At 46.7% G+C, this 22,758-nt stretch overlaps 1 protein-coding gene across 25 annotated transcripts in view; it reads left to right on the top strand.

The window, feature by feature from the left end:
* clasp2 (cytoplasmic linker associated protein 2) overlaps positions 1 to 22,758 on the top strand; it is a 112,972-nt gene that overhangs the window by 27,577 nt on the left and 62,637 nt on the right. Inside the window, exon 1 of one of the 25 annotated variants that reach the window (XM_055876567.1) lies at positions 11,528 to 11,732. The exons of the other annotated variants lie outside the window; for them this stretch is intronic. Within the exon in view, the coding sequence (XP_055732542.1) occupies positions 11,699 to 11,732 (34 nt within the window). The 5' untranslated portion in view covers positions 11,528 to 11,698. Of the gene's footprint in view, positions 1 to 11,527; positions 11,733 to 22,758 lie in introns of those variants that run through there. 25 annotated transcript variants of the gene reach the window in all.

Raw genomic sequence — 22,758 nt, 5'->3', positions numbered from 1 at the left:
GAGTTACAATTAGGGTTAGAGGTTAGGGGTTAGGTTAGTGAAAATAGGATTTTGAATGGAAATATATTTTATGTGTGTGCTCGCATGTAGTTATTTTACAATGCTCCACCAAATATGTGTTGCTTGCTGTGTGGTTTTGTTACGGATGTATTTTTTGGCTGTGTGTGTGACGTTCTCAGAATGTGGATTATGTTTCCCCTCTTCCCTGCATGGGAATGACTCTGGGATCATTTTCACCTGGATTGGGGATTGGAGAGTGTGTGTTTGCCTCTGCATGTTTGGTTTATTTATCTGAAACCCAAAAGTATTTTTTCATATTGGGGACTGGGGAGTTTTAGTTCTGGTTTTAGTTCTGCCTGTAGCAGCCAGTAGATATGTGGATTATAACGGAGCATATCACCTCACTCACATTCTACACTGGGTGTTTAAAACATTAGGAACACCTGCTCTTTCCATGACAAATCAAATGTTATTAGTCAAATGCGCCAAATACAACAGGTGTAGACCTTACAGTGAAATGCTTATTTACAAGCCCCTAACCAACAATACAGTTAAAAAATATGAATAAGAAATAAAAGGAACAAGTAATTCAAGATCAGCAGTAAAATAGCAATAGCGAGACTATATACAGGGGGGGTACACGGTACAGACTCAATGTGCGGAGGCACCGGTTAGTTGAGGTAATATGTATATGAAGGTAGAGTTATTAAAGTGACTATGCATAGATGATAACAATAGAGAGTAGCAGCGGTGTAAAGGAGGGAGTGGGCAATGCAAATAGTCTGGGTAGCCATTTGATTAGATGTTTAGGAGTCTTATGGCTTGGTGGTAGAAGCTGTTTAGAAGCCTATTGGACCTAGACTTGGCCCTCCAGTACCGCTTACTGTGCGGTAGCAGAGAGAAGAGTCTATGACTGGGGTGACTGGAGACTTTGACCATTTTTAAGGCCTTCCTCTGACACCGCCTGGTATAGGGGTCCTGGATGGCAGGAAGCTTGGCCCCAGTGGTGTACTGGGCCGTACGCACTACCCTCTGTAGCGCCTTGCGGTCAGAGGCCGAGCAGTTGCCATACCAGGTGGTGATGCAACCAGTCAGGATGCTCTCTGGTGCAGCTGTAGAACCTTTTGAGCATCTGAGGACCCATGACAAATCTTTTCAGTCTCCTGAGGGGGAATAAGTTTTGTCGTGCCCTCTTCACGACTGTCTTGGTGTGCTTGGACCATGTTAGTTTGCTGGTGATGTGGACGCCAAGGAACTTGAAGCTCTCAACCTGCTCCACTACAGCCACGTTGTTGAGAATGGGGGCGTGCTCTGTCCTCCTTTTCCTGTAGTCCACAATCATCTCCTTTGTCTTGATCACGTTGGAGAGGTTGTTGTCCTGGCACCACACAGCCAGGTCTCTGACCACCTCCCTATAGGCTGTCTCGTCATTGTCGGTGATCAGGCCTACCATTGTTGTCATCGTCAAACTTAATGATGATGTTGGAGTCGTGCCTGGTTGTGCAGTCATTAGAGAACAGGGAGTACAGAAGGGGACTAAGCACACACCCCTGAGGGGCCTCTGTGTTGAGGATCAGTTTAGTGGATGTGTTGTTACCTACACTTACCACCTGGGGGCGGCCCTTCAGGAAGTCCAGGATCCAGTTGGAGGAAGGAGTTTAGTCCCAGGATCCTTAGCTTATTGATGAACTTTGAGGGCAATATGGTGTTGAACGCTGAGCTGTAGTCAATGAATAGCATTCTCACATAAGTGTTCCTTTTGTCCAGGTGGGAAAGGGCAGTGTGGAGTGCAATAGAGATTGCATCATTTGTGGATCTGTTGGGGCGGTATGCACATTGAAGTGGGTCTAGGGTTTCTGGGATAATGATGTTGATGTGAGCCATAACCAGCCTTTCAAAGCACTTCGTGGCTACAGACGTGCTACGGGTCGGTAGTCATTTAGGCAGGTTACCTTCGCTTCCTTGGGCACAAGGACTATGGTGGTCTGCTTAAAACGTTGGTATTACATACTCGAACAGGTAGAGGTTGAAAATGTCAGTGAAGACACTTGCCAGTTGGTCAGCCCATGCTCGCAGTACACGTCCTGGTAATCCGCCTGACCCTGTGGCCTTGTGAATGTTGACCTGTTTAAAGACCTTACTCACATCGGCTGCGGAGAGCGTGATCACACAGTCGTCCTGAACAGCTGGTGCTCTCATGCTATTTGCATCGAAGCGAGCATAGAATTAGTTTAGCTCATCTGGTAGGCTTGTGTCACTGGGCAGCTCTCGGCTGTGCTTCCCTTTGTAGTCTGTAATAGTTTGCAAGCCCTGCCACATCCGACGAGCGTCTGAGCCAGTGTAGTACGATTCGATCTTAGTTCCGTACTGACGCTTTTCCTTGTTTGGTGTTTCGTCAGAGGGCATAGTGGGATTTCTTATAAATTTCAGGGTTAGATTCCCGCACCTTGAAAGCGGCAGGTCTAGTCTTTAGCTCAGTGCGGATGTTGCCTGTAATCCATGGCTTCTGGTTGGGTAATGTGCGTACGGTCACTGTGGGGACGATGTCATCGATGCACTTATTGATGAAGCCAATGACTGATGTGTTCTACTCCTCAAAGCCATCGGAGGAGTCCCAGAACATATTCCAGTCTGTGATAGCAAAACAGTTCTGTAGTTTAGCATCTGCTTCATCTGACCACTTTTTTATTGACCGAGTCACTGGCGCTTCTTGCTTTAATTTTTGCTTGTAAGCAGGAATCCGGAGGATAGTTACTGTCAGATTTGCTAAATGGAGGGCGAGGGAGAGCTTTGTATGCATCTCTGTGTGTGGAGTAAAGGTGGTTTAATGTCCCTGGCCACTAGGAGCACTGCCTCTGGATGAGTATTTTCCTGTTTGCTTATGGCGGAATACAGCTCATTCAGTGCGGTCTTAGTGCCAGCATCGGTCTGTGGTGGCATGTAGATGGCTACAAAAAATACAGATGTAAACATAGACTGACCAGGGGAATCCAGGTGAAAGCTTTGATCCCGTATTGATGTCACCTGTTAAATCCACTTCAATCAGTGTAGATGAAGGGGAGGTGACAGGTTAAAGAAGGAGTTTTAAGCCTTGAGACAATAGAGACATGGATTGTGTATGTCTACCATTCAGAGGGTGAATGGGCAAGACAAACGATTTGAACAGGGTTTGAACGCCAGGGTTGTGGGTTCGATTCCCACGGAGGACCAGTATGAAAAATGTATCCACTCACTACAGTAAGTCGCTCTGGATAAATGTCTGCTAAAAAAAAATTGTATATATTTTTTTAACCTTTTATTTAACTAGGCAAGTCAATTAAGAGCAAATTCTTATTTACAATGACGGCCTAGGAACAGTGGGTTAATTGCCTTTTTCAGGGGCAGAATGACAGATTTTGACCTTGGCAGCTCAGGGATTCGATCCACCAACCTTCTGGTTACTGGCCCAATGCTCTGACCGCTAGGCTATCTGCTGCTCCAATGACTGAAATGTAAATGTAAACTGCAACGCTGCTGGGTTTTTCACGCTTAAGTTTCCCCGTGTGTATCAAGAATGGTCCACCACATCCAGCCAACTGTGGGGAATGATTGGAGTCAACATGGGCCAGCCTCCCTGTGGAACACTTTCGACACCTTGTAGAGTCCATGCCCTGACGAATTCAGGCTGTTCTGAGGGTAAAAGGTGCAACTCAATATTAGGAAGGTGTTCCTAATATTTTGTCACTCAGTGTCTATCAGGGGTCAAAATTAATTTGCTGCCCAGAAACATGTCAGTTATTTGAAAATACACTGCTCCAAAAAATAAAGGGAACACTTCAACAACACAATGTAACTCCAAGTCAATCACACTTCTGTGAAATCAAACTGTCCACTTAGGAAGCAACACTGATTGACAATACATTTCACATGCTGTTGTGCAAATGGAATAGACAACAGGTGGAAATTATAGGCAATTAGTAAGACACCCCCAATAAAGGAGGTGGTGACCACAGACCACTTCTCAGTTCCTATGCTTCCTGGCTGATGTTTTGGTCACTTTTAAATGCTGGCGGTGCTTTCACTCTAGTGGTAGCATGAGACGGAGTCTACAACCCACACAAGTGGCTCAGGTAGTGCAGCTCATCCAGGATGGCACATCAATGCGAGCTGTGGCAAGAAGGTTTGCTGTGTCTGTCAGCGTAGTGTCCAGAGCATGGAGGCGCTACCAGGAGACAGGCCAGTACATCAGGAGATGTGGAGGAGGCCGTAGGAGGGCAACAACCCAGCAGCAGGACCACTACCTCCGCCTTTGTGCAAGAAGGAGCAGGAGGAGCAATGCCAGAGCCCTGCAAAATGACCTCCAGCAGGCCACAAATGTGCATATGTCTGCTCAAACGGTCAGAAACAGACTCCATAAGGGTGGTATGAGGGCCCGACGTCCACAGGTGGGGGTTGTGCTTACAGCCCAACACCGTGCAGGACGTTTGGCATTTGCCAGAGAACACCGAGATTGGCAAATTCGCCACTGGCGCCCTGTGCTCTTCACAGATGAAAGCAGGTTCACACTGAGCACATGTGACAGTCTGGAGACGCCGTGGAGAACGTTCTGCTGCCTGCAACATCCTCCAGCATGACCGGTTTGCCGGTGGGTCCGTCATGGTGTGGGGTGGCATTTCTTTGGGGGGCCGCACAGCCCTCCATGGGCTCGCCAGAGGTAGCCTGACTGCCATTAGGTACCGAGATGAGATCCTCAGACCCCTTGTGAGACCATATGCTGGTGCGGTTGGCCCTGGGTTCCTCCTAATGCAAGACAATGCTAGACCTCATGTGGCTGGAGTGTGTCAGCAGTTCCTGCAAGAGGAAGGCATTGATGCTATGGACTGGCCCGCCCGTTCCCCAGACCTGAATCCAATTGAGCACATCTGGGACATCATGTCTCGCTCCATCCACCAACGCCACGTTGCAGGAGTTGGCGGATGCTTTAGTCCAGGTCTGGGAGGAGATCCCTCAGGAGACCATCCGCCACCTCATCAGGAGCATGCCCAGGCGTTGTAGGGAGGTCATACAGGCACTTGGAGGCCACACACGCCTCATTTTGACTTGTTTTAAGGACATTACATCAAAGTTGGATCAGCCTGTAGTGTGGTTTTCCACTTTAATTTTGAGTGTGACTCCAAATCCAGACCTCCATGGGTTGATAAATTTGATTTCCATTGATAATTTTTGTGTGATTTTGTTGTCAGCACATTCAACAATGTAAAGAAAAAAGTATTTAATAAGAAAAGTTCATTCATTCAGATCTAGGATGTGTTATTTTAGTGTTCCCTTAATTTTTTTGAGCAGTGTATATAGGTCAATTATAATTTATACATACTTTTTATCAAGTTGTAGATGTTCAAGTGTGGCCTGGAGTGTATTTTTTAAATAAAAAAGTAATTTACTTTGTGGGCCGGATGCGGCCTGTGGGTTGTAGTTGGCCTAGCCCTGCTCTATATCATCCTTCTTGTTATTTCATTCTCTACTTTTCTGTCTCTTGGCCTCTGCCTTTCTTACCTTCTGCCTATTTGACTCAAAAGTGGAGGGCATACCTTACAGCCGTATCCATGGCAACACTCATCAGTGCACAGTGGAATGTGTGCGTGCGCCCACCTTGTTGCGTGCTATGGGGGGTTTTGTTGATGTGACAGAGCTGTGATTTAATTCTGATTCTCACATTAAAGAGATTCTCCTGTATTTTTGTATACTTTTTAGCCAGTAGTTCTGAAAGTAGCACTCCCGAGCCAAAAGTGGTCCCCTAAAGTTGCATACTACATCACCGATGTTCAGATACACTACACGGCCAAAATTATGTGGACACCTGTTCGTTGAACATCTCATTCCAAAATCATGTGCATTAATATGGAGTTGGTCCTCCCTTTTCTGCTATAACAGACTCCACTCTTCTGGGATGACTTTCCACTAGATGTTGGAACATTGCTGCGGGGACTTGCTTCCATTCAGCCACAAGAGCATTAGTGAGGTCAGGCACTGATGTTGGGCGATTAGGCCTGGCTCGCAGTCGGCGTTCCAATTCATCCCAAAGGTGTTCTGTCGGGTTGAGGTCAGGGCTCTGTGAAGGCCAGTCAAGTTCTTCCACACCGATCTCGACAAACCATTTCTGTATGGATCTCGCTTTGTGCACAGGGGCATTGTCATGCTGAAACAGGAAAGGGCCTTCCCCAAACTGTTGCCACGAAGTTGGAAGCACAGAATCATCTAGAATGTCATTGTATGCTGTAGCGTTTAGATTTCTCTTCACTGGAACTAAGGGGTCTAGCCCGAATCATGAAAAACAGTCCCAGACCATTATTCCTCCTCCACCAAACTTTACAGTTGACACTAGAGCATTGGGGCAGGTAGCATTCTCCTGACATCCACCAAACCCAGATGTATCCGTCAAACTGACCGATGTTAAAGCGTGATTCATCACTCCAGAGAACACGTTTCCACTGCGCCATAGTCCAATGAAGCTCCCAACGAATAGTTCTTGTGCTGACGTTGCTTCCAGAGGCAGTTTGGAACACGCTTCAGCATTCGGCAGTCCCCTTCTGTGAGCTTGTGTGGCCTACCACTTCATGCCTGAGCCGTTGTTGCTCCTAGGAGTTTCCCCTTCACAATAACAACACTTACAGTTGACTGGGGCAGCTCTAGCAGGGCAGAAATTTAACAAACTAACATGTTCAAAAAGTGGCATCCTATGACGGTGCCACGTTGAAAGGCACTGAGCTCTTCAGTAAGGCCATTCTACTGCCAATGTTTGTCTGTGGAGATTGCCAATGTTTGTCTGTGCTTGATTTTTGTACACCTGTCAGCAACGAGTGTGGCAGAAAAAGCTGAATCAACTAATTTGAAGCTGTGTCAACATACTTTTGGCCATGTAGTGCCACGTCTTTGCTCACTCTCTCTTTCTCTGCTGTGTCCACTGAGCCATTGGGCCCGCCCAGCAACTTCATTGGATATCGCTGAGCAGGCCCTTCTACCTGTCACTCAAATGCAAGGAGAGGAAACTCATTGGCTAGAACTGATTGCTAGGGGGCTGGCCCACGTGGGGGGGAAATTTAGGGAAAATGGTGTGGCACCGCTTCAAGAAAAACAGTTGCTTCAAACTAGGGATTTCATGGCTAATTGAGGTAAGATAGTAATTCTGCTCATAGATTATGCATGTATGAAATACACATTGACATATCCGGCCCAAAGCGAGAGGTTTAAAAATTATACTTTATCAGTCGCCAAAGTACCGGACCATGTCTTTAAGGTTTACATATTGACACCAAACCACTATTCCCAATCCCCTCTGCCCAGAAATGATTCCCTGAAGTCTGCCCATCCCCTCACTTTAAAAGCATTGGATTGGTGTAAGCATGAGGGAGATTCCACCATAGCTACTGTAGCGTGACTCAATCTACCCAGAGAAGATAGAGAAAGCTCTAATAGATAGACAGAGCCACGTCTGCAGTGGTTCCTCAATTAAAGGTTCAACGTTATACCACAGCACATTGAAGTAAATTGTGGTATAGTACCTTGCATTGCGTCACTGGGTCATTGCACCAGACCACCGCAAGGGGGAGTTAGACCTCTGATTAGGGTTTTGGATTTAGCGTCTAGGTACCAACACTTTACACCAATGTGTCTCTCTCCTCGCTGAATGAGTGACGTCAATGAATGGACGATAGAAACCAGATAGAACTGGATCATTCACGATTCAATTTGAATGAACTGAATGATGAGGATGAAGACGAGGGTGATTGAATTTGAATGAACTGAATGATGAGGATGAAGACGAGGGTGATTGAATTTGAATGATGAGGATGAAGACGAGTGTGATTGAATTTGAATGAACTGAATGATGAGGATGAAGACGAGGGTGATTGAATTTGAATGATGAGGATGAAGACGAGTGTGATTGAATTTGAATGAACTGAATGATGAGGATGAAGACGAGGGTGATTGAATTTGAATGATGAGGATGAAGACGAGGGTGATTGAATTTGAATGAACTGAATGATGAGGATGAAGACGAGGGTGATTGAATTAAGAACAATAGTGTAAGAATTGTTCTTCCTCTGTCCCGCATGCACAACCACACCTGAAAAAGATCATCTTTTTTTGTTTTTACTTTGTCTGAAGAAGCTGTAACTGGACTGTAGCCTATTACATCCATATCATAAAAGCCCATTTATGGTTGATCCGAGAAAAGGGGTCGGAGGCTCCGTATGGATGGCGTGACGGCGCCTCCAGAGGCATGCAGACGCCAAATTGAGCTCCGTACCGCATCATTGTACGCATCCCACATGTTTTAACAATGCGTGCGGAGGGCTCTGTAGAGCTTCGCATTGACATAATTGGTTGGCGGTAGGTGGGGTGGAAGGTCCTGTATAAACAAACTCACTTCCTTGACAGCTTCCTTCACAACAGCTCTGCTCCACGAAGCACGAGAAGTATGAATGCCCTGACTTCTGCAGAGATTTCACTGTAAATGCTGCACAGCCAATGCAGACGTCAGATTGACCAACTTTTGTTACACTGTAATATTTTTTATTGTAAGAGAAACGGAAATGTTCTGTTCTATTCCATGATATTCTTACTGTAAAATATACACTTTGTGTTGACAGAATATACGAGACTGATGTCTGCTAAATGCTAAATGAACAAGTTGATGGCGTAACCATATAGCCTCGGTTACTAAGCACAGATAAATTATAACAGAATAAAATATAATAAATCCACTCAAATTTCTTCAACTGTGTTCTGACTGTGATTAGAGCGATGTTGTGCCGTGATGCCAGCAGATTCCTGATGGACTTTGCCGATCGCTCATCTTCTTCTTCCATCAGTGACTCTATGAACAGTCTCACTGGAAATGGAATACAATGTAATAATGTGCAGCAAACAGTAAAGACTAGCAATAGATTTAGTCTTTACAGAGCAAGGCCACATTGGGGGAGTGCCAGACTGCTTTGACGGATAGTCACGCGTTGAAGGGGGCGAGGGACGAGGTGATGGAGGCACAGTCCAGCCAGGCACACCTCTGGAACTCCACCTCCAACAGGCAGAGGCAACAACCGTGGCGGGTTTGTTAGGTCCTCGGTTCAAGCCATTAAATTGGACAATAGCCAGCCGAAACTCTCAGAATAGCTAACTTACACGAGAAAATTTCCCAATTTCTGTTTCTTTGTGTCTACAAAAACAACATTTGTTAAATGTGCTGCATTGTCAACCTGAAGTCTGCACTGGCCCGTGATACGCCCTCTGCAGAAGCATTGTCAACCTGAAGTCTGCACTGGCCCGTGATACGCCCTCTGCAGAAGCATTGTCAACCTGAAGTCTGCACTGGCCCGTGATACGCCCTCTGCAGAAGCATTGTCAACCTGAAGTCTGCACTGGCCCGTGATACGCCCTCTGCAGAAGCATTGTCAACCTGAAGTCTGCACTGGCCCGTGATACGCCCTCTGCAGAAGCATTGTCAACCTGAAGTCTGCACTGGCCCGTGATACGCCCTCTGCAGAAGCATTGTCAACCTGAAGTCTGCACTGGCCCGTGATACGCCCTCTGCAGAAGTCAGGGCATTCACACGTCCTGCGCTTCACGTAGCTGTTGAGCAGACCTGTTGTGGAGGAAGTTGTCGAGTTTGTGTATATACAGGACCTCCCGCCCCCACCTACCATCAACCAATCATGTCAATACAGAGCTTTACGGAGCCCTACGTATTGTTACAACACTTGGGAGGTGCACAGCAATGCGGAATGGAGCTCGATTTTCCTTTTTTGGGTGGAACAGAAACACCATTAATTAAGCTAAAATATTCAGGAATAAATTGTAAATATAAAGGCCAGGATCAGCTTATTTTCATAAAGAAAATGGAATAGCCTACATAATCTCAAACTGCTCCAGTCAGTTGTGTTATTGGGTTGGTTAGTGATGGGTTTGTCTCACTGCTCTTCTCCCCAAAGGATACGTCTCCCCAGGTTGTCATGGCAACACCCTGAACAGTCTGCTCACCATGACTGATCCCTCCCTCTTTTCTTTTTCTCGCTCTTCTCTCTCTCTCCACTCTATCCCTCCCTTTCTCTCTATTCCTCCATTTTCTCTCATTTTCACTCTAAAGCTCCCTTTTCCCATCTCTCTCTCTCGCTCTCTCTCTCTCTCTCTCTCGCGCGCGCTCTCTCTCTCTCTCTCTCTCTCTCTCGCGCTCTCTCTCTCTCGCGCTCTCTCTCGTGTCTTTGCTCCGTCCTTGACAGATTCGCCCTCCTAAGGCGGCTGTGTCACTGTTAAAGCACCGCTGTAAGCGTCTTTAGCAAATGATTAGAATCATTAGGCAGATTTATTTATTTGAATTTACAAAAAAAATTGGGAGTAGATCAACTTTAGTATTGTCGGTTGTATCAATGTAATTGTTTTTTTGTTTATTTAAACATTTCCATCCCTACACTAATTGGAGTAAACAAATGGACAACATTACTTCTTCTAACAGATATTTCGCTCACATCTATGGTACCTGTAGTTAAATAATTCTACATTCCTAATTGGATTTTCATCCACATTTGGCCTATCCACCATTCATTCTGATGTTAACTCCAACCCTCCGATGTCCACAGATGAACCCATCTTTCCCAGTATAATGACATTATGCCATTTCCTATTGCAATGCATCAAGAAGAAACTCAATGTGATGTATTAACTTTGAGTATGTCTCCCAATCTAGACTCATTAAACACCAGTTGACTGGTTGCAACCACTTATGATGTAAATTAAATGGATAGCACTCTAAATTCTATAGCTGTGTGCATTTACAATGACTCCTGGCTGGGATATTTCATCCACAGTCCATCACTCAAACAATTTTGGAGACAAAATTACTTTTTAAAAGAAAGGGTTATAGGAAAGGGTTAATATAGTTGTCATAGCGGTGTAATACGGGTTGTTGCAGTGTCTCTGCAGCTTCTCTCATTAAGTGTTAGGTCACTGAACCCTGACCTCTGATCTCAGCACCCTAACACACTCCGACGTGAGATGGAATTGCGATTGAGGTTGGGTGGGTAGGTGGAGCCTCTCTACACACACTCAAAGAGCAGGTTTCAGCTGGAGGGATGTGATCCTCCCCACTCCTCCCCTCTGCCTTCCTCTCACCCCTGATCTGTCCATCTCTACACCTCCACAGCCACTATAGTCCACTCAGCCTTTGTTCTCTATCTGTGTGTGTGTGTGTGTGTGTGTGTGTGTGTGTGTGTGTGTGTGTGTGTGTGTGTGTGTGTGTGTGTTATGGGTATCAGAGTATGATTAGACACTGTAAAGTGTGTGCGTTAAGCTGTCAATGCTGCGGTGTGTGTTTGGGTGTGTATGTCGATGGTAATGAGCTTAGCTGCTGTGAGGGAGGCTAGAGAAACCATATTAATATTCTGGGGGCGTCACACACACTCTCCTTCCTCCTCACTGGCTGCTACACCATGATGTAATTTCTGCACTGATTGGCTGCCTGGCCACGGAGGGAAGGAGGAGAGAAGAGCGATCGAGCGAATGAGAGAGAGGGAGGAGAGAGAAAATGCAGGCAGTGGTGTGGGTGGAGGGTTTTTCGGATGGCAGTTAAGGTGTGTGTATCTAGACCTGTTTTGAGGGGTGTGTGTGTGTTGGGGTACGGGTCTGAGAAGAGGGGGGCGCCATAAAACCACGCCCTCCTGGAGGCATGAGGCGCCTCATCTGCAAACGCATCTGTGACTGTGAGTGCAGGGCTGGGCCCACCGTGTGTGTGTGTGTTTTTGCTTCTGCAGGAGCATAAATTAGAGCTGGTTTTAGCTGGTGTATCTTTGTGTGAATAAGGGCTGGGTGGGTTGTGTTTGTTGGTGTGTGCATAATCTGCATGTAGTCTGTTGGTGTGTGTCCGTCTTGACATTGCGTGGTCTGTGTGTTGGGGTGTAGGGTGGTGGCTTTGGCGCATTTCTCAGCCCTGTGCAGTGGTTGTCAAAGCGTCTGTCTGCGTTTCTCAGCCCTGTGCGGTGGTTGTCAAAGCGTCTGTCTGCGTTTCTCAGCCCTGTGCGGTGGTTGTCAAAGCGACTGTCTGCGTTTCTCAGCCCTGTGCTGTGGTTGTCAAAGCGACTGTCTGCGTTTCTCAGCCCTGTGCGGTGGTTGTCAAAGCGACTGTCTGCGTTTCTCAGCCCTGTGCGCTGGTTGTCAAAGCGACTGTCTGCGTTTCTCAGCCCTGTGCGGTGGTTGTCAAAGCGTCTGTCTGCGTTTTTCAGCCCTGTGCGGTGGTTGTCAAAGCGACTGTCTGCGTTTCTCAGCCCTGTGCTGTGGTTGTCAAAGCGACTGTCTGCGTTTCTCAGCCCTGTGCGGTGGTTGTCAAAGCGACTGTCTGCGTTTCTCAGCCCTGTGCGGTGGTTGTCAAAGCGACTGTCTGCGTTTCTCAGCCCTGTGCGGTGGTTGTCAAAGCGACTGTCTGCGTTTCTCAGCCCTGTGCGGTGGTTGTCAAAGCGACTGTCTGCGTTTCTCAGCCCTGTGCGGTGGTTGTCAAAGCGACTGCGTTTCTCAGCCCTGTGCGCTGGTTGTCAAAGCGACTGCGTTTCTCAGCCCTGTGCGCTGGTTGTCAAAGCGACTGCGTTTCTCAGCCCTGTGCGCTGGTTGTCAAAGCGACTGCGTTTCTCAGCCCTGTGCGGTGGTTGTCAAAGCGTCTGTCTGCGTTTCTCAGCCCTGTGCGGTGGTTGTCAAAGCGTCTGTCTGCGTTTCTCAGCCCTGTGCGGTGGTTGTCAAAGCGACTGTCTGCGTTTCTCAGCCCTGTGCGGTGGTTGTCAAAGCGACTGTCTGCGTTTCTCAGCCCTGTGCGCTGGTTGTCAAAGCGACTGTCTGCGTTTCTCAGCCCTGTGCGGTGGTTGTCAAAGCGATTGTCTGCGTTTCTCAGCCCTGTGCGGTGGTTGTCAAAGCGACTGTCTGCGTTTCTCAGCCCTGTGCGGTGGTTGTCAAAGCGACTGTCTGCGTTTCTCAGCCCTGTGTGGTGGTTGTCAAAGCGACTGCGTTTCTCAGCCCTGTGCGGTGGTTGTCAAAGCGACTGCGTTTCTCAGCCCTGTGCGGTGGTTGTCAAAGCGACTGCGTTTCTCAGCCCTGTGCGGTGGTTGTCAAAGCGACTGTCTGCGTTTCTCAGCCCTGTGCGGTGGTTGTCAAAGCGACTGTCTGCGTTTCTCAGCCCTGTGCGGTGGTTGTCAAAGCGACTGTCTGCGTTTCTCAGCCCTGTGCGGTGGTTGTCAAAGCGACTGTCTGCGTTTCTCAGCCCTGTGCGGTGGTTGTCAAAGCGACTGCGTTTCTCAGCCCTGTGCGGTGGTTGTCAAAGCGACCGTCTGCGTTTCTCAGCCCTGTGCGGTGGTTGTCAAAGCGACCGTCTGCGTTTCTCAGCCCTGTGCGGTGGTTGTCAAAGCGACCGTCTGCGTTTCTCAGCCCTGTGCTGTGGTTGTCAAAGCGACTGTCTGCGTTTCTCAGCCCTGTGCGGTGGTTGTCAAAGCGACTGTCTGCGTTTCTCAGCCCTGTGCGGTGGTTGTCAAAGCGACTGTCTGCGTTTCTCAGCCCTGTGCGGTGGTTGTCAAAGCGACTGTCTGCGTTTCTCAGCCCTGTGCGGTGGTTGTCAAAGCGACTGTCTGCGTTTCTCAGCCCTGTGCGGTGGTTGTCAAAGCGTCTGTCTGCGTTTCTCAGCCCTGTGCGGTGGTTGTCAAAGCGACTGTCTGCGTTTCTCAGCCCTGTGCGCTGGTTGTCAAAGCGACTGTCTGCGTTTCTCAGCCCTGTGCGGTGGTTGTCAAAGCGACTGTCTGCGTTTCTCAGCCCTGTGCGCTGGTTGTCAAAGCGACTGTCTGCGTTTCTCAGCCCTGTGCGGTGGTTGTCAAAGCGACTGTCTGCGTTTCTCTGCCAGCGCTTTCATCTCTGCTGCACGGCTGGAGGTGTGTTTGGAGAGGGCTGTATTAATACACAGGTTAATGCTTTGAGGCACGTGGAGGTGTGTTTGGAGAGGGCTGTATTAATACACAGGTTGATGCTTTGAGGCACGTGGAGGTGTGTTTGGAGAGGGCTGTATTAATACACAGGTTGATGCTTTGAGGCACGTGGAGGTGTGTTTGGAGAGGGCTGTATTAATACACAGGTTGATGCTTTGAGGCACATGGAGGTGTGTTTGGAGAGGGCTGTATTAATACACAGGTTGATGCTTTGAGGCACGTGGAGGTGTATCTCCCATGCTGTGGATTGCTGGTGTGTGTGCAGTGTGTTTTGGTGTGAATGTATCTGTTGTATGCCATCATAATCTCAGGGTCTATCAGCTAGAAACGTTTTCTGTTAGTGATTATAGTGTAGGCGGTCAGTGTGTGGTAGTGATTATAGTGTAGGCGGTCAGTGTGTGTTAGTGATTATAGTGTAGGCGGTCAGTGTGTGGTAGTGATTATAGTGTAGGCGGTCAGTGTGTGTTAGTGATTATAGTGTAGGCGGTCAGTGTGTGTTAGTGATTATAGTGTAGGCGGTCAGTGTGTGGTAGTGATTATAGTGTAGGCGGTCAGTGTGTTACTGATTATAGTGTAGGCGGTCAGTGTGTGGTAGTGATTATAGTGTAGGCGGTCAGTGTGTGGTAGTGATTATAGTGTAGGCGGTCAGTGTGTGGTAGTGATTATAGTGTAGGCGGTCAGTGTGGTAGTGATTATAGTGTAGGCGGTCAGTGTGTGGTAGTGATTATAGTGTAGGCGGTCAGTGTGTGGCAGTGATTATAGTGTAGGCGGTCAGTGTGTGGCAGTGATTATAGTGTAGGCGGTCAGTGTGTGGTAGTGATTATAGTGTAGGCGGTCAGTGTGTTAGTGATTATAGTTTAGGCGGTCAGTGTGTTAGTGATTATAGTGTAGGCGGTCAGTGTGTGTTAGTGATTATAGTGTAGGCGGTCAGTGTGTGGTAGTGATTATAGTTTAGGCGGTCAGTGTGTGGTAGTGATTATAGTGTAGGCGGTCAGTGTGTGGTAGTGATTATAGTGTAGGCGGTCAGTGTGTGGTAGTGATTATAGTTTAGGCGGTCAGTGTGTTAGTGATTATAGTTTAGGCGGTCAGTGTGTGTTAGTGATTATAGTGTAGGCGTTCAGTGTGTGGTAGTGATTATAGTGTAGGCGGTCAGTGTGTGTTAGTGATTATAGTGTAGGCGGTCAGTGTGTGGTAGTGATTATAGTGTAGGCGGTCAGTGTGTGGTAGTGATTATAGTGTAGGCGCTCAGTGTGTGGTAGTGATTATAGTGTAGGCGGTCAGTGTGTGTTAGTGATTATAGTGTAGGCGGTCAGTGTGTGTTAGTGATTATAGTGTAGGCGGTCAGTGTGTGTTAGTGATTATAGTGTAGGCGGTCAGTGTGTGGTAGTGATTATAGTGTAGGCGGTCAGTGTGTGTTAGTGATTATAGTGTAGGCTGTCAGTGTGTGTTAGTGATTATAGTGTAGGCGGTCAGTGTGTGGTAGTGATTATAGTGTAGGCGGTCAGTGTGTGTTAGTGATTATAGTGTAGGCGGTCAGTGTGTGGTAGTGATTATAGTGTAGGCGGTCAGTGTGTTTTAGTGATTATAGTGTAGGCGGTCAGTGTGTTTTAGTGATTATAGTGTAGGCGGTCAGTGTGTGGTAGTGATTATAGTGTAGGCGGTCAGTGTGTGTTAGTGATTATAGTGTAGGCGGTCAGTTTGTGTTAGTGATTATAGTGTAGGCGGTCAGTGTGTGGTAGTGATTATAGTGTAGGCGGTCAGTGTGTGGTAGTGATTATAGTGTAGGCGGTCAGTGTGGTAGTGATTATAGTGTAGGCGGTCAGTGTGTTAGTGATTATAGTTTAGGCGGTCAGTGTGTTAGTGATTATAGTTTAGGCGGTCAGTGTGTTAGTGATTATAGTTTAGGCGGTCAGTGTGTTAGTGATTATAGTGTAGGCGGTCAGTGTGTGTTAGTGATTATAGTGTAGGCGGTCAGTGTGTTAGTGATTATAGTGTAGGCGGTCAGTGTGTTAGTGATTATAGTGTAGGCGGTCAGTGTGTGGTAGTGATTATAGTGTAGGCGGTCAGTTTGTTAGTGATTATAGTTTAGGCGGTCAGTGTGTTAGTGATTATAGTGTAGGCGGTCAGTGTGTGTTAGTGATTATAGTGTAGGCGGTCAGTGTGTCAGTGATTATAGTGTAGGCGGTCAGTGTGTTAGTGATTATAGTGTAGGCGGTCAGTGTGTTAGTGATTATAGTGTAGGCGGTCAGTGTGTGGTAGTGATTATAGTGTAGGCGGTCAGTGTGTGGTAGTGATTATAGTGTAGGCGGTCAGTGTGGTAGTGATTATAGTGTAGGCGGTCAGTGTGGTAGTGATTATAGTGTAGGCGGTCAGTGTGTGGTAGTGATAATAGTTTAGGCGGTCAGTGTGTTAGTGATTATAGTGTAGGCGGTCAGTGTGTGGTAGTGATTATAGTGTAGGCGGTCAGTGTGTGGTAGTGATTATAGTGTAGGCGGTCAGTGTGGTAGTGATTATAGTGTAGGCGGTCAGTGTGTGTTAGTGATTATAGTGTAGGCGGTCAGTGTGTGGTAGTGATTATAGTGTAGGCGGTCAGTGTGTGGTAGTGATTATAGTGTAGGCGGTCAGTGTGTGGCAGTGATTATAGTGTAGGCGGTCAGTGTGGCAGTGATTATAGTGTAGGCGGTCAGTGTGTGTTAGTGATTATAGTGTAGGCGGTCAGTGTGTGTTAGTGATTATAGTGTAGGCGGTCAGTGTGTGGTAGTGATTATAGTGTAGGCGGTCAGTGTGTGGTAGTGATTATAGTGTAGGCGGTCAGTGTGTTTTAGTGATTATAGTGTAGGCGGTCAGTGTGTGGTAGTGATTATAGTGTAGGCGGTCAGTGTGTGTTAGTGATTATAGTGTAGGCGGTCAGTGTGTGTTAGTGATTATAGTGTAGGCGGTCAGTGTGTGGTAGTGATTATAGTGTAGGCGGTCAGTGTGTTACTGATTATAGTGTAGGCGGTCAGTGTGTGGTAGTGATTATAGTGTAGGCGGTCAGTGTGTGGTAGTGATTATAGTGTAGGCGGTCATTGTGTGGTAGTGATTATAGTGTAGGCGGTCAGTGTGGTAGTGATTATAGTGTAGGCGGTCAGTGTGTGGTAGTGATTATAGTGTAGGCGGTCAGTGTGTGGCAGTGATTATAGTGTAGGCGGTCAGTGTGTGTTAGTGATTATAGTGTAGGCGGTCAGTGTGTGGTAGTGATTATAGTGTAGGCGGTCAGTGTGTTAGTGATTATAGTTTAGGCGGTCAGTGTGTTAGTGATTATAGTGTAGGCGGTCAGTGTGTGTTAGTGATTATAGTGTAGGCGGTCAGTGTGTGGTAGTGATTATAGTTTAGGCGGTCAGTGTGTGGTAGTGATTATAGTGTAGGCGGTCAGTGTGTGGTAGTGATTATAGTGTAGGCGGTCAGTGTGTGGTAGTGATTATAGTTTAGGCGGTCAGTGTGTTAGTGATTATAGTTTAGGCGGTCAGTGTGTGTTAGTGATTATAGTGTAGGCGTTCAGTGTGTGGTAGTGATTATAGTGTAGGCGGTCAGTGTGTGTTAGTGATTATAGTGTAGGCGGTCAGTGTGTGGTAGTGATTATAGTGTAGGCGGTCAGTGTGTGGTAGTGATTATAGTGTAGGCGCTCAGTGTGTGGTAGTGATTATAGTGTAGGCGGTCAGTGTGTGGTAGTGATTATAGTTTAGGCGGTCAGTGTGTGGTAGTGATTATAGTTTAGGCGGTCAGTGTGTGGTAGGGATTATAGTGTAGGCGGTCAGTGTGTGGTAGTGATTATAGTGTAGGCGGTCAGTGTGTGGTAGTGATTATAGTGTAGGCGGTCAGTGTGTGGTAGTGATTATAGTGTAGGCGGTCAGTGTGTGTTAGTGATTATAGTGTAGGCGGTCAGTGTGTGTTAGTGATTATAGTGTAGGCGGTCAGTGTGTGGTAGTGATTATAGTGTAGGCGGTCAGTGTGTGTTAGTGATTATAGTGTAGGCGGTCAGTATGTGTTAGTGATTATAGTGTAGGCGGTCAGTGTGTGTTAGTGATTATAGTGTAGGCGGTCAGTGTGTTAGTGATTATAGTGTAGGCGGTCAGTGTGTTAGTGATTATAGTGTAGGCGGTCAGTGTGTTAGTGATTATAGTGTAGGCGGTCAGTGTGTTAGTGAATATAGTTTAGGCGGTCAGTGTGTGGTAGTGATTATAGTGTAGGCGGTCAGTGTGTGGTAGTGATTATAGTGTAGGCGGTCAGTATGTGGCAGTGATTATAGTGTAGGCGGTCAGTGTGTTAGTGATTATAGTGTAGGCGGTCAGTGTGTGTTAGTGATTATAGTGTAGGCGGTCAGTGTGTGTTAGTGATTATAGTGTAGGCGGTCAGTGTGTGTTAGTGATTATAGTGTAGGCGGTCAGTGTGTGTTAGTGATTACAGTGTAGGCGGTCAGTGTGTTAGTGATTACAGTGTAGGCGGTCAGTGTGTGTTAGTGATTATAGTGTAGGCGGTCAGTGTGTGGTAGTGATTATAGTGTAGGCGGTCAGTGTGTGGTAGTGATTATAGTGTAGGCGGTCAGTGTGTGGTAGTGATTATAGTGTAGGCGGTCAGTGTGTGGTAGTGATTATAGTGTAGGCGGTCAGTGTGTGGTAGTGATTATAGTGTAGGCGGTCAGTGTGTTAGTGATTATAGTGTAGGCGGTCAGTGTGTTAGTGATTATAGTGTAGGCGGTCAGTGTGTTAGTGATTATAGTGTAGGCGGTCAGTGTGTGTTAGTGATTATAGTGTAGGCGGTCAGTGTGTGGTAGTGATTATAGTGTAGGCGGTCAGTGTGTGGTAGTGATTATAGTTTAGGCGGTCAGTGTGTGGTAGTGATTATAGTGTAGGCGGTCAGTGTGTGGTAGTGATTATAGTGTAGGCGGTCAGTGTGTGTTAGTGATTATAGTGTAGGCGGTCAGTATGTGTTAGTGATTATAGTGTAGGCGGTCAGTGTGTGTTAGTGATTATAGTGTAGGCGGTCAGTGTGTGTTAGTGATTATAGTGTAGGCGGTCAGTGTGTGGTAGTGATTATAGTGTAGGCGGTCAGTGTGTGTTAGTGATTATAGTGTAGGCGGTCAGTGTGTGGTAGTGATTATAGTGTAGGCGGTCAGTGCGTTAGTGATTATAGTGTAGGCGGTCAGTGCGTTAGTGATTATAGTGTAGGCGGTCAGTGTGTGTTAGTGATTATAGTGTAGGCGGTCAGTGTGTGGTAGTGATTATAGTGTAGGCGGTCAGTGTGTGGTAGTGATTATAGTTTAGGCGGTCAGTGTGTAGTAGTGATTATAGTGTAGGCGGTCAGTGTGTTAGTGATTATAGTGTAGGCGGTCAGTGTGTGGTAGTGATTATAGTGTAGGCGGTCAGTGTGTGGTAGTGATTATAGTGTAGGCGGTCAGTGTGTGGTAGTGATTATAGTGTAGGCGGTCAGTGTGTGGTAGTGATTATAGTGTAGGCGGTCAGTGTGTGGTAGTGATTATAGTGTAGGCGGTCAGTGTGTGGTAGTGATTATAGTGTAGGCGGTCAGTGTGTGTTAGTGATTATAGTGTAGGCGGTCAGTGTGTTAGTGATTATAGTGTAGGCGGTCAGTGTGTTAGTGATTATAGTTTAGGCGGTCAGTGTGTTAGTGATTATAGTTTAGGCGGTCAGTGTGTTAGTGATTATAGTGTAGGCGGTCAGTGTGTGGTAGTGATTATAGTGTAGGCGGTCAGTATGTGGCAGTGATTATAGTGTAGGCGGTCAGTGTGTGGTAGTGATTATAGTGTAGGCGGTCAGTGTGTGTTAGTGATTATAGTGTAGGCGGTCAGTGTGTTAGTGATTATAGTGTAGGCGGTCAGTGTGTTAGTGATTATAGTTTAGGCGGTCAGTGTGTTAGTGATTATAGTTTAGGCGGTCAGTGTGTGGTAGTGATTATAGTGTAGGCGGTCAGTGTGTGGTAGTGATTATAGTTTAGGCTGTCAGTGTGTAGTAGTGATTATAGTGTAGGCGGTCAGTGTAGTAGTGATTATAGTGTAGGCGGTCAGTGTGTGGTAGTGATTATAGTGTAGGCGGTCAGTGTGTGGTAGTGATTATAGTGTAGGCGGTCAGTGTGTGGTAGTGATTATAGTGTAGGCGGTCAGTGTGTGGTAGTGATTATAGTGTAGGCGGTCAGTGTGTGGTAGTGATTATAGTGTAGGCGGTCAGTATGTGTTAGTGATTATAGTGTAGGCGGTCAGTGTGTGTTAGTGATTATAGTGTAGGCGGTCAGTGTGTGGTAGTGATTATAGTGTAGGCGGTCAGTGTGTGGTAGTGATTATAGTGTAGGCGGTCAGTGTGTGGTAGTGATTATAGTGTAGGCGGTCAGTGTGTGGTAGTGATTATAGTGTAGGCGGTCAGTGTGTTAGTGATTATAGTGTAGGCGGTCAGTGCGTTAGTGATTATAGTGTAGGCGGTCAGTGTGCGTTAGTGATTATAGTGTAGGCGGTCAGTGTGTGTTAGTGATTATAGTGTAGGCGGTCAGTGTGTGGTAGTGATTATAGTGTAGGCGGTCAGTGTGTGGTAGTGATTATAGTGTAGGCGGTCAGTGTGTAGTAGTGATTATAGTGTAGGCGGTCAGTGTGTTAGTGATTATAGTGTAGGCGGTCAGTGTGTGGTAGTGATTATAGTGTAGGCGGTCAGTGTGTGGTAGTGATTATAGTGTAGGCGGTCAGTGTGTGGTAGTGATTATAGTGTAGGCGGTCAGTGTGTGGTAGTGATTATAGTGTAGGCGGTCAGTGTGGTAGTGATTATAGTGTAGGCGGTCAGTGTGTGGTAGTGATTATAGTGTAGGCGGTCAGTGTGTGGTAGTGATTATAGTGTAGGCGGTCAGTGTGTGGCAGTGATTATAGTGTAGGCGGTCAGTGTGGCAGTGATTATAGTGTAGGCGGTCAGTGTGTGTTAGTGATTATAGTGTAGGCGGTCAGTGTGTGTTAATGATTATAGTGTAGGCGGTCAGTGTGTGGTAGTGATTATAGTGTAGGCGGTCAGTGTGTGGTAGTGATTATAGTGTAGGCGGTCAGTGTGTTTTAGTGATTATAGTGTAGGCGGTCAGTGTGTGGTAGTGATTATAGTGTAGGCGGTCAGTGTGTGTTAGTGATTATAGTGTAGGCGGTCAGTGTGTGTTAGTGATTATAGTGTAGGCGGTCAGTGTGTGGTAGTGATTATAGTGTAGGCGGTCAGTGTGTTACTGATTATAGTGTAGGCGGTCAGTGTGTGGTAGTGATTATAGTGTAGGCGGTCAGTGTGTGGTAGTGATTATAGTGTAGGCGGTCATTGTGTGGTAGTGATTATAGTGTAGGCGGTCAGTGTGGTAGTGATTATAGTGTAGGCGGTCAGTGTGTGGTAGTGATTATAGTGTAGGCGGTCAGTGTGTGGCAGTGATTATAGTGTAGGCGGTCAGTGTGTGTTAGTGATTATAGTGTAGGCGGTCAGTGTGTGGTAGTGATTATAGTGTAGGCGGTCAGTGTGTTAGTGATTATAGTTTAGGCGGTCAGTGTGTTAGTGATTATAGTGTAGGCGGTCAGTGTGTGGTAGTGATTATAGTTTAGGCGGTCAGTGTGTGGTAGTGATTATAGTGTAGGCGGTCAGTGTGTGGTAGTGATTATAGTGTAGGCGGTCAGTGTGTGGTAGTGATTATAGTTTAGGCGGTCAGTGTGTTAGTGATTATAGTTTAGGCGGTCAGTGTGTGTTAGTGATTATAGTGTAGGCGTTCAGTGTGTGGTAGTGATTATAGTGTAGGCGGTCAGTGTGTGTTAGTGATTATAGTGTAGGCGGTCAGTGTGTGGTAGTGATTATAGTGTAGGCGGTCAGTGTGTGGTAGTGATTATAGTGTAGGCGCTCAGTGTGTGGTAGTGATTATAGTGTAGGCGGTCAGTGTGTGGTAGTGATTATAGTTTAGGCGGTCAGTGTGTGGTAGTGATTATAGTTTAGGCGGTCAGTGTGTGGTAGTGATTATAGTGTAGGCGGTCAGTGTGTGGTAGTGATTATAGTGTAGGCGGTCAGTGTGTGGTAGTGATTATAGTGTAGGCGGTCAGTGTGTGGTAGTGATTATAGTGTAGGCGGTCAGTGTGTGTTAGTGATTATAGTGTAGGCGGTCAGTGTGTGTTAGTGATTATAGTGTAGGCGGTCAGTGTGTGGTAGTGATTATAGTGTAGGCGGTCAGTGTGTGTTAGTGATTATAGTGTAGGCGGTCAGTATGTGTTAGTGATTATAGTGTAGGCGGTCAGTATGTGGCAGTGATTATAGTGTAGGCGGTCAGTGTGTTAGTGATTATAGTGTAGGCGGTCAGTGTGTGTTAGTGATTATAGTGTAGGCGGTCAGTGTGTGTTAGTGATTATAGTGTAGGCGGTCAGTGTGTGTTAGTGATTACAGTGTAGGCGGTCAGTGTGTTAGTGATTACAGTGTAGGCGGTCAGTGTGTGTTAGTGATTACAGTGTAGGCGGTCAGTGTGTGGTAGTGATTATAGTGTAGGCGGTCAGTGTGTGGTAGTGATTATAGTGTAGGCGGTCAGTGTGTGGTAGTGATTATAGTGTAGGCGGTCAGTGTGTGGTAGTGATTATAGTGTAGGCGGTCAGTGTGTGGTAGTGATTATAGTGTAGGCGGTCAGTGTGTTAGTGATTATAGTGTAGGCGGTCAGTGTGTTAGTGATTATAGTGTAGGCGGTCAGTGTGTTAGTGATTATAGTGTAGGCGGTCAGTGTGTGTTAGTGATTATAGTGT

The sequence above is a fragment of the Salvelinus fontinalis genome, chromosome 22 (genome assembly GCF_029448725.1).
Source record: "Salvelinus fontinalis isolate EN_2023a chromosome 22, ASM2944872v1, whole genome shotgun sequence".
Lineage (NCBI taxonomy): Eukaryota > Metazoa > Chordata > Actinopteri > Salmoniformes > Salmonidae > Salvelinus > Salvelinus fontinalis.
This window is presented reverse-complemented; position numbering and strand designations above follow the sequence as displayed.